This window comes from Corvus brachyrhynchos, unplaced genomic scaffold (genome assembly GCF_000691975.1).
Source record: "Corvus brachyrhynchos isolate BGI_N302 unplaced genomic scaffold, ASM69197v1 scaffold255, whole genome shotgun sequence".
Lineage (NCBI taxonomy): Eukaryota > Metazoa > Chordata > Aves > Passeriformes > Corvidae > Corvus > Corvus brachyrhynchos.
This window is the reverse complement of record NW_008238358.1, coordinates 6,114,940-6,127,586: the sequence shown is the minus strand read 5'-3', so window position 1 is coordinate 6,127,586 and position 12,647 is coordinate 6,114,940. Positions and strand designations below refer to the sequence as shown.

The 12,647-nt window shown below is 39.5% G+C and overlaps 1 protein-coding gene across 5 annotated transcripts in view; it reads left to right on the top strand.

Moving 5' to 3' along the window:
- RAPGEF4 (Rap guanine nucleotide exchange factor 4) overlaps positions 1 to 12,647 on the top strand; it is a 158,617-nt gene that overhangs the window by 100,724 nt on the left and 45,246 nt on the right. For all 5 annotated transcript variants that reach the window (XM_008634754.2, XM_008634756.2, XM_017735607.1 and 2 more), the window contains 5 exons: positions 120 to 241; positions 1,700 to 1,883; positions 7,381 to 7,465; positions 10,938 to 10,998; positions 11,729 to 11,805. In XM_008634754.2, the coding sequence (XP_008632976.2) occupies positions 120 to 241; positions 1,700 to 1,883; positions 7,381 to 7,465; positions 10,938 to 10,998; positions 11,729 to 11,805 (529 nt within the window). The remainder of the gene's footprint in view (positions 1 to 119; positions 242 to 1,699; positions 1,884 to 7,380; positions 7,466 to 10,937; positions 10,999 to 11,728; positions 11,806 to 12,647) is intronic.

Genomic DNA, 12,647 nt, shown 5'->3' with positions numbered 1-12,647 from the left:
AGGGAAATTTGACTAAGTTTATACAGAGTTCAAGATGCCACTTTCCTTGGCAGTTACTGTGTGCAGTCTCTCTCTTGGCTAGCTTCCTTTTCATTCCTGTCTGTTTATCTGTCCTTCAGGCAATGTTGTGTGGGGACAGAACTAGTTGACTGGATGATGCAGCAAAGTCCTTGTGTCCATTTACGAACCCAGGCTGTTGGAATGTGGCAAGTACTGCTGGAAGAAGGTGTTCTTAACCATGGTAAGATAATCAGTATCTTGACTAAAATACAGGCAGTGTGTGACATCAATTCCTCTGTAGTTCTTTTCCATGAAAAAGAAAGGGATTATGAGCCCAAAAAAAGTGCCACAGAGCAGCCTGTTCATTCTTAAGTGCAAGTGCAACACACAGGCAGTATTATTTGCATCTCAGTATTATTTGAATCTTGCTACCAGTATGCTTTTTTAACTTACGAGCATATTGGATCATAAATGAACAATTTATAATGATAACTCTTAGGAGTACACTGGCTTGTGTTTATATTGTAAGACGAGCTGGATAGCACTCAGGCCAAAACCAAGGGATGTATTACCTTACATAAAACTAACCTTCATCAAAGATGTGCAGTATTTAGAAGTGAATGTGAGTATTTCTGTTTGCTCAGATCCATCATTTTGGAATGATTTCCATTGGTTTTGGAGGGGTTCCCAAATTCAGCACACCAGACATTCCAGTGCAGAGATCTGGGATTTTATGTTAGCTTTCCGATTGCATTTCACATTGACTTTCAGTTTCCATTTGGCAGGATTTAGTTGGTAACAGGATATTACAGCCCTCAAAAGGGTAGGTTTCTAAAGCAATATTCATATTCGAAGCTTTGCACGTACATTTTTATTAAATTCAGAAGAGCATCTCTATTACAGTAAACTCCCATTTATCGTCTGTTGTGCTTCCCATATCCCAGGGAGAAATTTCCATACTGGAAAGACAGATCATTTCCACTGCTCCCTTACCCTAAGGGCTGTAGCTTTAATTCCTGCCATGTATTCCCCTGAACTCTCAGGGCAAGCTATTGCAAGCTGCATCAGAGTATCCAACTCAACACGTCACTCTGACTTGCTTGGAAGACCAAGTGTTTGTCCTTTGCAGTATCATAATGTTACTTTAGAGGTCTTCTCTTGGTAGTCCTTCCATTAAGTTACTCCACCAGGACACAGGTCAATGAACTTGCCCCTGGGATTGTACCTTGATGATACACATTTCTGCTACATTACAAGGAATTTAGTTGCTTTTGCTACCTTTTGTCAGCCTGTCTAAACATGTAGAGAAAAGTGTTCATGCTAGAGAATACCTCTTAGAGATTTGTAAGGTAACCGTTTGCCCCAGTGTGATTTGTTTGATTAAATGAAATAGTTTGAAACAATAAGAAAATAGAACTAATAAGAAAAAACCCCACATGTTCACACACACGTATGTATACACACCCACAACACACTTATATGGAAGCCTTTTGGAAAGTACTTGTACACAATTTAAAAGTGTACCCTTCAAGCTACATAACTTGGACATATGTGAGAAATAGTTTCATGCTCTTACGGTTTCTCTGTAGCTTTCTTTCCCTTCCTAAATAATCTGTGACAAACATGATGCTACACAGATTTCTTCAAGGTTTGCTTCATTGAGGAGCACTTAGTATTTGATGTGTTACGTTGTTTTCAGTGGACCAAGAACACCACTTTCAAGACAAGTACTTATTTTATCGATTTTTGGATGATGAACGTGAAGATGCCCCTTTGCCAACTGAGGAAGAGAAAAAGGAGTGTGATGAGGAGCTACAGGATACTATGCTGCTTCTCTCTCAGATTGGGCCAGATGCTCATATGAGGATGATTCTCAGGAAACCGTAAGCAGAATAATGAGTTAATATTATGGGTCTTCCTTATGACATGGAAACAAGAGAAACATACATTTATTGTCAGGTGCCCTTTGGGCAGTTATTTCACTTCAGTGGCAGTTTGTCCAGCCTCTGAAGTTTTTACATTCTCGTTATGTGATTTCCAGTCCTCATTAATGCTTTTAAGTTGAACTGTGTATTGAGAATACCCATCAAAGTTCATGAATGCCATCATACTCACCTGCAGGAAAATGCTGCATTACGAGTTTTTTTTTTCATTACTGAATCTTCCCTAAAGTAAGTTGCTAGTAATAGCAGGATCCTGCTCTGTTACAACTTTGTGTTTAGAAGTGTCATTCAATTAGCTACGCTGCTTTCGGTTATTTTGACTAGAGTGGTAGGATGGCAGCACAGCAGGTACTTTCAGTTGTCAGTGGCAGCCATTAATTGGATTCAGCCTTGGTAGAACTTCACTGAATCAAGATAAGCTGGACTTGGCCTGTTGTAGTTAGTTAGCAAAGTGTGAAATGTGGCTGCGGGTTTATTTATCAATTCCTATTGTTATAGAATCAATACTTGGGGGAGAAAAAAAAAGCTTTCTGTACCTAGGCCACAGAGGATGTCTGCCTAACCTGATAGCTATCAGATGACATCCTCTCCTCGGCTGGCTAACCATCCTTTCAGCAACACACCCTGGTCACACTGAAAACTGCTAAAGGCCTTTTTTACAGCCAGCCTTAGAGTGACTTCAAAGCAACCAGTATAAACTCTGTTTGACCCTCCATGGAAGGCAAGCATTAAGCAGGTAGTGTTTAGTGGCCACTGCAGACATATTTTACTGCTACTTAAGTGCACTGAGAATAAGGAATTACTTAATCTCTCTCTCACTGAAGATTTACTTGTAAGGGTCCATCCAAGACGGGCAAGTACACAGGGCTGGATCCTGCTACTTTGAGGCCATTGGCAAAGTTTGTCTTTGCTATGGGATAGGAGTGGACCCTGCCTACAGTGTGAGAACATTTTTCATAGTAAAAGATTTTTGAATCACCTAACACAAGTTCTTGCTCCTGTTCTGTTTCCATCTGTATCCTTTCCCTTCTCCATTCTTGTCCCTGTGTTATGTTTAGATCATAAGCTCATTTGGACAGCACTTCCCCAAAAGCTGACGAAGAGCATCGAATTTCAAAAAGTGCCATCAGACACTTGTGCTTATAAAAACAGGCAACACTGCCATGCAGCAATAGTTTTGAAGTATACATTCTCTTTCTTCTGCTTATTAGAGATCTAGTCAACACAACCAAAGGAGCATTTGCTCTCTGTCACAAAAAATACATGGACAAGGCAGACTGAGAGCATGGTGTTTCCATATACCCTTAGGGTGTCATGGAATTGAGGTCTTGTTTCCTTGCAGACGTGTCCTGTGCCTTTTCCATTGAGGAGCAAAACCCCTGAGCAGACACCAGTCGTTAGGAGACTGAGCAATGCTATGTGGGCTGTGACCCTCTGCGCTCTCTCCTTTGCCTCAGGCCAACTGAGCAGGTCATTCCTTGGAGAATTTCCCCTTAGGTTATTGTGCGTTTTGTCTGCCTACTATATTTGCTTTCTGTCATGGCTTTCAGAACAGCAAATTGTAAGTTTACTCTGGCAGGATAAATGTTGATTATCATCTGGACTGCTTACACAGAGCTGAAAGGCTGGAGAGATGCTGTGGGAAGTACTGCTCTTCTCTGTGTCGTCACTTGCAGAGCATCACCTGAAAGAATACTAATAGGAGATTTTCATGGAATATAGTGAGGAGAAAGGTTTTCTCAAGACTGATATTCATCTGGCATCTTTCCTTATTTCTGAAAGTGCTTACTTTTGTAGCCCTTTGCTCATTGAAGTAAGCTTGTACTGCCAGGGACCATATTAACTAGTTCTAGTATTCAGTTTACATACATAATGATTTTGTTAGTTGAAAATCCTCCCTGGGCTGAGCTGAAGCAGAGCTGTTAAAATCTCCATGAATCCTCAGAGCCCTGCTAGTTTTGACTAGACACTGTTACAGCTGCCAAAAGTTCAAAGGAATTGTCAAGGCTTCAGAGATGCTGACTCTAGCTGACCTGAGCAGGACCCACAATTTTCAAACCAACACAGCTGCATTTTATAACAGTAACCATTTCCAGAGAGGTTGCAGAACTCAGATAATTACCCTGAAAGAAATAAGACAATATTCTTTGATGAGAAGATTACTTTGAGAATTTGATTGTATAATGAAGCTGTTGCTTTGAAAGGTACTTTCTATTGTTCAAAATCTGAAAATCTCTAACAAAAAGTGTCACTTGTTTTGACAGCCAACTTAAAAAATTCTCTGTTTATTACATTAACTGCAGCATTTTAACTGTCAAACTGTGAAAGAATGTTCTATAGTTTAAAAAACAGAATAGAGCTCAGGGAAATTTTTGGCAGGCTCTTGTTGCTATTGTGTTTTTTTTTTTTCCTTTGGAAAAACATATACTGAATGTGAAAATAGCTTTTTGTGAAGTAGCAAACACAGCTCTCTGCTCCTTATAATGGCTGGAGCACAGGTGCAGACCTTGCACAAGTCCCTGGAAAAATTACTGTAGAATTAACAGAGCTCCTCCTTAAGTGTTTCCATCCTTCAGTATGAAAATATGTCCTGATAGTAAACCCTAATTGAATAGGATGCTGTAATACAAAGCTCAACACAATAATAACAGGAGTGTTTAAAGGAAGAGTTATATTCATCAGACAACAGTATTTAGCTCAGATGGTGTTATGGATTACATTCTTTTTTAATGCCCTAGCTAAAGTAAGTTAGCAGTGTTACTGAAATAATAAATCTGTGTTACATATTCTTGGTGACTTCACTTAGCACATTTTTTTCTCAGTAGAGAGCATTTGACACTTAATCACAATGTTGTGAGGTCTCTGATCTTTTCCCTTTTTCTTATTATCTGAGAATTTTCTGGTTAGATGTATAATAAAAATAATCAATTATATTGCTTGGACATACATGGCTTATCAATGGCAAAGTACTATATTACTGTCAACATCCAAGTCACAGAGAAGCTCAGTATGTCTGACCTTGGTAAATTCTCCAAACACTGAACAGTTTTTATTGATCACTTAATATCACCTGAGTTCTGTCCATTAATGTGTACCCTCATTCCCTACCTATTCCATTTATTATCCGCTCTATAACCAGCTATTGCTGTTAGAATGTGTCCCCTGCAGAAACTAGGTCTTTACACAGCAGGATCCTACAAATCAACATCAGTGGGTCACCACACAGGTTTTAAAGACACGGTGATGCCTAATATCTCTCCACGTGACATCTGCAGGAGCAGAAGTAAAGACTAGGTACAGATATCCACTACAGATTGTCAGTCCTTCCAATGTGCTAACAGAGGAAGCAAATGGACATGCTGAAAGAAGAGTGTATCCTTTTGTCTTACTACATCAGATAGAGATCTGATGTAGTAAGACATCATCCTTTTATGTTTTGATTTAATGTAGAAATTCGGTAATTTGTTACACTGTGTTTTCCAAGACATGTTGGTTTTGCAGGCATGTAATACAGTTGCCACTTCCCTATTATTTGTTAAAATCCTTACCTTTTGTTTTCTAGCTAGTACTGGCTTAGTTTTATGCTGTACTTAATTAAGCTGCCCCGCATAAATCACCAGGAGTGTCAGCCTTGTAATTTCAAGCCAGATTTAGATACAATAGAGTATTTTGAGTCACTAGAGGGCATAGCAGTACCAAACTAATTTCTGTTTTTCCCTTAACAGTTTATGCAATTCTGTATGAGAAAAGAGTAATTTCATCCAGAATGGGTTTTTTTCTAAATTTGTCTTTATTTAATAATAAATGCATGTCCTTGGTAGGTGAAGAACAGAAGAAAAGTAAAGCTTGCTTAGCAGACATGTCAGTTGTCCTTTTGTTTTCTGTGACTTCTTCAGTCCTTCTTTCATCTAAAAGAAGTCTCCATCAAGCTACTTTTGTAAAAAGATGCAATATAACTCCAGAGTGACACAGCTGGGTACTCCCTGTGCCTCACACATGATGTAGACAGACTGTTGAATCAGGAGGTGACTAGGCAGAAAACCTGTAGAGCACAGTATTTCCTCATACAGCTTTCCTGATCCTCTAGTCTCTTGTAATACTGATATTTTAAGAGGAAAACTGTCAGAAAGGTACATTGTAATTTTTCTTTTAGGGCTGTCCAAAGATTCAACTGTGCTGTTAATTCCTTTGACACCACACATTGCAGACAGCAGGGTTTAGAACTGTGCTTGTTGTAAAGGTGGAGCATGTAAACCTCATTTGGAACTCCTGCTCCCAGACTGGACTTCCTGTATCCCATTGCCTCACATCTTAAATTTATCCTCTCCCTCTCCAAATTTATGTCTTTGTTGCTCTTTTCTTCTGTTCCTGGCCCACTGAATTAAGTACTTGCAGTCTGCTTTTCACAAATCTAAACCATATTGTTTGGAAGGACTTAGTCCTGTAAAAGTAGCTTCAAATAATGCTTTAAAGGAATTTTTTTTCCTATGTGTTTCCATATGTCACTCCAAAGTGCTGTCTGAAATTATATGACAGGAGAATTTGTCCTTTTAGAAAATAATGTTGTATTAGATACTGTAACTGAAGAGAATCTTGTGAGTGGGAAAAAGATTGGGGGTTACTCAAAAGCTCCTACAACTCCTCCTATGTGCTGTTCATTAGATCCTCCAAAGCATCTCTGACACACTGCAGTCCCTACAGTATTTGTAGCAATCAGAAAATTCTTTAGCAATCAGAAAATTTTGTGTAGGTTACAGAAAAGCAATTATGTCAGCCACAGTCCCAGCCTCCTTGCTCCTTGTGCTGGATAAGAGTTATTCCTTCATCAGTGCATGCTTTTTGGTAATGGGAATGCCTTGTAATTTTCAGAGAGAGAAGCTGAAACTACTGAGTGGTTCTTATTTACCTTTGTGGCTAAACAGCAGCACTCAGCATTAACTGTAGAGCAGTTGTTTGCTGTCCTCCAAGATGCACTGCTGCATCTCCAATTTGTTCAGCAGAAATTCACACACTCCTTTACAAACCACTACTACTGCCTGTTTGCTACAACTAATTAGTGCTGCATGTGAAAAATAGTACATGCCCCACACTCAGGAGTCCTTCTGAAAGGAGCAAATCTTTATGTACCATTTCCGATTTATGGGACCATTCTATACATATACAGAACACTTGATTTAATAAGAAAAGCTGCCTAATCAGGATCTCTCTAAGGTGGTTGCCATGGCTGCTGCTCCGTGTCATTCAGGTAGCATTCACAGAGCTTCCATCCTTTGTGTGTTTCAGTCCTCCAGCCAGAAACATCATTCAGTGCCTGTTTAGTGAGGATGTACCCTTCACTACACAGTACCACAGCATTTTGTGTTGTTCTGTCCTTCTCTGAAGTATTTATTTTGGGCATTTATTGCATTTAGCTATCCCTTTTATCTTCTCTCTATAGCCCTGGCCAGAGAACTGTAGATGATTTAGAATTTATATATGAAGAACTTCTCCACATTAAGGCCTTATCTCATCTTTCTACTACAGTAAGTAATTTTTAAAATTTTAACTCATCACCAAAGGGAGGCTCAATTTTTACTTCCGGTGCTTTATTAAAGTTGGAGAGCCTGTAACCATTTTTGTTTATACTCTCCATGCAAAGAATTTATTCCGTCTGTGAGAATCACTCCAGCACTGTGCAGGTGTAGGTTGTCTGTTAGATATCATTCTCTTCAAGTATTTCTGCACAGCCCCTGTCTCCCTCACTTGGCACAGGTGCCTCTGCCTGGGTCCTTATCTATGTGTAAGTGAAGGTACTGGTACTACTGAATTTTGCAGAATTGATTTCTGTAAGGAGTCTTGGCTTGAACCAGTTAGGAGGAAGAATTACACTGTGCAGTGCTTGCTGGTTGGAGTTTGGTCATTGAGTGAAAGAAAGCTCATCAGACACTTTCTCCCTGAAGTGGTCAAGGACAGTGCAGAGAACCCAGAATAAATTGAATGGACAAGAAAGTGCATCTGTTTAAAGTCTCACCATCGTTGATACACTGTAGACAACTGAAACAAGCTAAATAGGACTTTACTTGGTAGCAATAAGATGTGGATGCTTTCAGGAAAAGGAAACCAGTCAGAAAGTAGATCCATATTGACAATACCTTCTTTGGAATCTCTTGTTACTTTCAGTCATTCTCAGTTAACTTGGACAGATGCAGCTAATTATGAAGCTGCATTGCAGAAAGATAGTACTCCATGCAAATATATAAAAACCTGAACAGTATTTTTCAAAAAAAAAATAGGCATTCAGAGTTGGTATCTGAATTGCATGGGTGTTAAGGAAACTTCCCAGTTTGACCATTTGTGAGACTCTGGCAGTCACAGCCCCAACACCAGAGATTGTCAGTGCTAGGACTGGAGCCCCTTCACAGTGGGCAGCTCCAGTGACCTGGCAGGTCCTGCTGGACTCCTGCACATCCCACACTCTCACAGCCAGACCAGGTTTCCTTACTGCTTCCACCCCGAGTTTCCCATAGCAGAGCCTTGTATATCTTGGTCCATAAAGCAATTTATTCACAGTGTAGTAACACAGAAACAGCTCGAGCTGGTGCCTCCGAGGAGGGAACCCCCATGAAGGAACCGCTGGGCTTTTATCCCCTCACAGTCCCACCACGCGCAAGTCTCACTCTTCCCGTGTCCTCTGCTCCTGCTGTGTCTCCTAGTGTCCATGCACCTGGCTGGTGCCACTTGTGCCATGTGCTATGGAAAGGGTTGGCAGTTCATGGCCTCTTGACTCTCTGGGCTCCCACACAGAGCTCAATCTGCAGACAAACTGCAGCTTGCAAACCAAGGTACCTGCAGAGCTACCTGCAGCAGATGTATTCTTCAACATGGGAACAGCCATCCAAAATCCTTAAAAATCCCTGGAATGTAGAGAAAAAAGTATTTAAAGAAAGACTACTGTAAGACCCAGAAATGACCCTTTAAAAGTTAAACAAAAGAACTACCCAAGATAGATATTGAGAGGAAGTGGAGAAAATTCTTGGTACTGCAGACATAACCCAGAACAAAAAAAAATTGAAACACAAAATATTTTCAGCTCAGAAGAAAAACAAACTTGAGGTCAGAATCCACAGCAAGTAGCATATGGAACAAGTATGGCAAATGATACAAACTGCAAAGAATACTTGGCATTTTGAAGTACAGATGATTCCATGTTTTCAGTAAGGGTCTGGAAATGCCAGCTTACTACGTGCATCATGAACTAAAGCAGAACACAGAAAGCATAACTAGCTTGGAGGAAATCTTAGAGGAACAACAGACAGCATTGCTTCTATGAACCAGAAGATTAATGGTCAATCGACTTGAAAGGAAATGGAATGTTTAATTTATTTTAAGTAAGGCATAATTCCTAAAATAATAAGTTTTCTAGATATGCCACAAGCAGCAGAAAGTAAAATGGATAAAACTCAAGTTGCATGGTAGTGAACTAATCCCTGCTAGAGAAGCCTGTGAAGTTAATCTAGGAATGAAAAACAATTATATAATACAGTGTTAAAAACAAATCAAACTTTGGGCTTCATCAAGCCAATTCATTCACTGCAAAGGCCAGTGACTGAATCAACTGAGAAGACATCTGGGGACATAAATGGATAGGAATGCTCTCTGCTATGTGCAGAGCAGTGTTAATGGGGTTGCATTTCCTGTCCTTATGAAAGTGTCATTGCCTTTGAGCAGAAGTTATAAAGGAGTTTGGTGAGCTAAGTGCTATAGAAGTCACAGGCCTGTGAGTGTGTTCACAGGTCAGTGTACTTAAAAAAACCTGTGCAAACACCTCCATTTATCTTTCTTCTTCTCCAGGCTGCAAACAGAGAGTGCTTTCCCCAGGCTGTCTAGAAAGAGCTCTAGGAGAGGTGGCTGATGGGGTATGTTTGTACTTGGTGGCTGAACACCCAGGTTGGGTGGGTGCCTTTAAGTACATCAGTACCCAAATTTTTCCACCCATTTTAGGAGATGGGTGGAAGCCATCAGATTCTCATCTGGATTATGTCCAGAATTTAAGAGTTCCTTCCCAAGTCTTTCTTCATGGCCTAAATTTTTTTTTTAATTTAAACAACCGAGACAGTGGTATGAAAATAGTACTAGTAAATACATGTTGGAGGCAGCTTTTGATCTGTATTTGGCATGGTTAAGTTACATGGTAGTACCTCTGAAAAATGGCTTGTCACCAGCTGACATTCTCCAAATACATGAATCCCGCTGCTTGGAAATTGACCTCCAAGTCCTTGGAGACTTGTGGTTGTATGAAGAGAGATGTAAAGCACACAAAAGAACTCAGGATCATATGAGATTCCCAGTGCTAGTGCTATTTTGTGGCAGTAACACAGTGTTTACAGTGACAAAAAGTGGTTGTGAGCAGTGTCTCACTAGAGACAACTGCCCACCCAGTCAGAGCTAATCACACCAGGGCAAAACAAACCCAGCAAGGAGCAGGCTGACACCAAGGGCAGTGTCACGTTCTCCAGTTTCTGGAGAGGTAGTGAGCTGGATGCTTTGCCTGGGAAGCTGTGAGGCAGAGCGGGGACTCAACAGGTCCAGATGGCTGTGCCTCACAGCTTGACACAGCAGAAGCAGACAGACTTACGCCAGTAAGGGGAAGGTACTGATTTCTCAGGAAAGAATAGGAATACTTCCATGGAGTAAGTGACAATCACTAGCTATCTTCTGTAACAGATTAACTATTACCATTTGAAACTTTCTGTCTTGTTTATGATCATTTCACATGTGTGTGTACAAAGAAAGATGTGGAGGCCCTTATATTAAAGATGCCCTTGTCTGAGCCATTTGGAGCCAGGAAATGTAGCTCTGTAAAGCAAATCAATAGGAATTAGGAGATAAGTGAAGCAGGCCAATGACTGATCAATGATGCAGAGGGAAGGAAAGTACAACTGGGCTATAATATGTGACCTCATCACCAGGAGGAATGAGATACATATAACAACTCTAATTTCTCTCTATTTTAAGGTAAAACGAGAATTAGCAGGTGTCCTCATTTTTGAGTCACATCCCAAAGCAGGAACAGTCTGTAAGTAAATGGAGTCCTGTCAGATCTTCTTTCTCACCTGTGTCATGAACATTTGAATTCCTAATGTTTAAATGACAAGAGCAAAACTTGGATGCATTCTTCAAACTTGTTTGTCACTTAGTGTTTAAAACCTAGGGTAATAAGTGTTGGCTTAGTCTGTTGCCAAATGCAGGGACAGAACTAAAATTAATTCTGTTGAATGTATGTGTCACCTACAATTTGGGTGTGTTTTTATCTAGAATTTTTGGTTCGACCAATCTCTATTTAAAATGTATTTTAGTATAATTCTGTATTAAAAAAAAATCTTCCTGCACAAAATAAAGGATTTAAAATGGTAAATTACTCAGACGTGTTAATACTGAGAAGTTCTAGCAAATGAATATTAAATTCACAGTCACTAGAGAACTAGGTTAGAACATGGTGCTACTGGTGGGATCTAATCAGTGTGCTAATTAGTAATTGATAACCTGACATCTATTGATAAAGTAGTTGTTGGAACTGTCATAGAAAAGAAAAGCAACTTTCTCATCAGTGTAATAAAATAACTCCTATATGGGTATGAATTGTTTTTCTCGGAGGCAATTGCTTTTAAAATCTTAGTATGCCCTTTTATGAGGTAGACATTTATATGACTGTAGAGTTACCTTAAATTTTCTTGGGTGCAGAATCTGGCCCATTTATATTTTGAATAACTATATTCTAACTGCAAAATCTTTTCTCTCTCTTGTAGTATTTAATCAAGGAGAAGAAGGTACTTCTTGGTACATTATCCTAAAGGGATCAGTAAACGTAGTCATTTATGGAAAGGTATTTTTTTCAGAAGCTATTTTTTGTGATTGCTATTATTGAAATTGTAAGAGTAAACTTTGAAGGAGTAGAGCTTAATTTAGAGCAAAATTGCTTTGTCTGACAAAACAAATAGAATGTAATTTTATTAAGAAATGATCCAGTGGTTTCACTGATTATACTTCCAGTTGATTGCTCTATAATTTTGGGATATATTACATAGTTTCTGAATATAATCCATCAGAGTTCCATCAGTATCTTTAGGACAAATTTACTTGCTGGAATTTGGTGACTTGCCAGGCTTTTGTCTCATGGGGGTTTTGCCCCGGCCCTTTACTACTGTGTTGTCATGAATTTGGATGACTAACTGTTCTCATGCATATCTGAAAAAAGTACTGTTTTGTGACTCATGGTTCTCAAGTTGGATGAACCTCTTCCAAATTTATGCCAGCTCTTCATCTTAGTTAAGCCATAGACCAGAAAGCATCTTTATTAAATTTCCTGTTTATGAGTGAGATTTTTCAAGGCAAAAAAAAGTAGATTTTAATACACAGGAATCCCTTGAGCCTTTAAAAACCTTCTCTATTGATTCCTCATTCAGTGACTGAGAATTCTCCATTTGAACACAAAGCATTTCACCAAAATCTAGCACAGGGCCCCTAATGCTAGGTCTAAGTAACGCATATTTAGCCATGTTTGTTACACCACTGGGTGGGCCAGATCCTCTTTTACTGTAAATTGGAGGAAACAGAGCACTGCTGATGCACAACAGCTGGAGTTGTGTTCTGTGTCATTTCTGCAAACTCGATTTTGTTTTTTAGGGCTTCTATAAATAAAAATAGTTGACAATTCTGTCTTCAGCA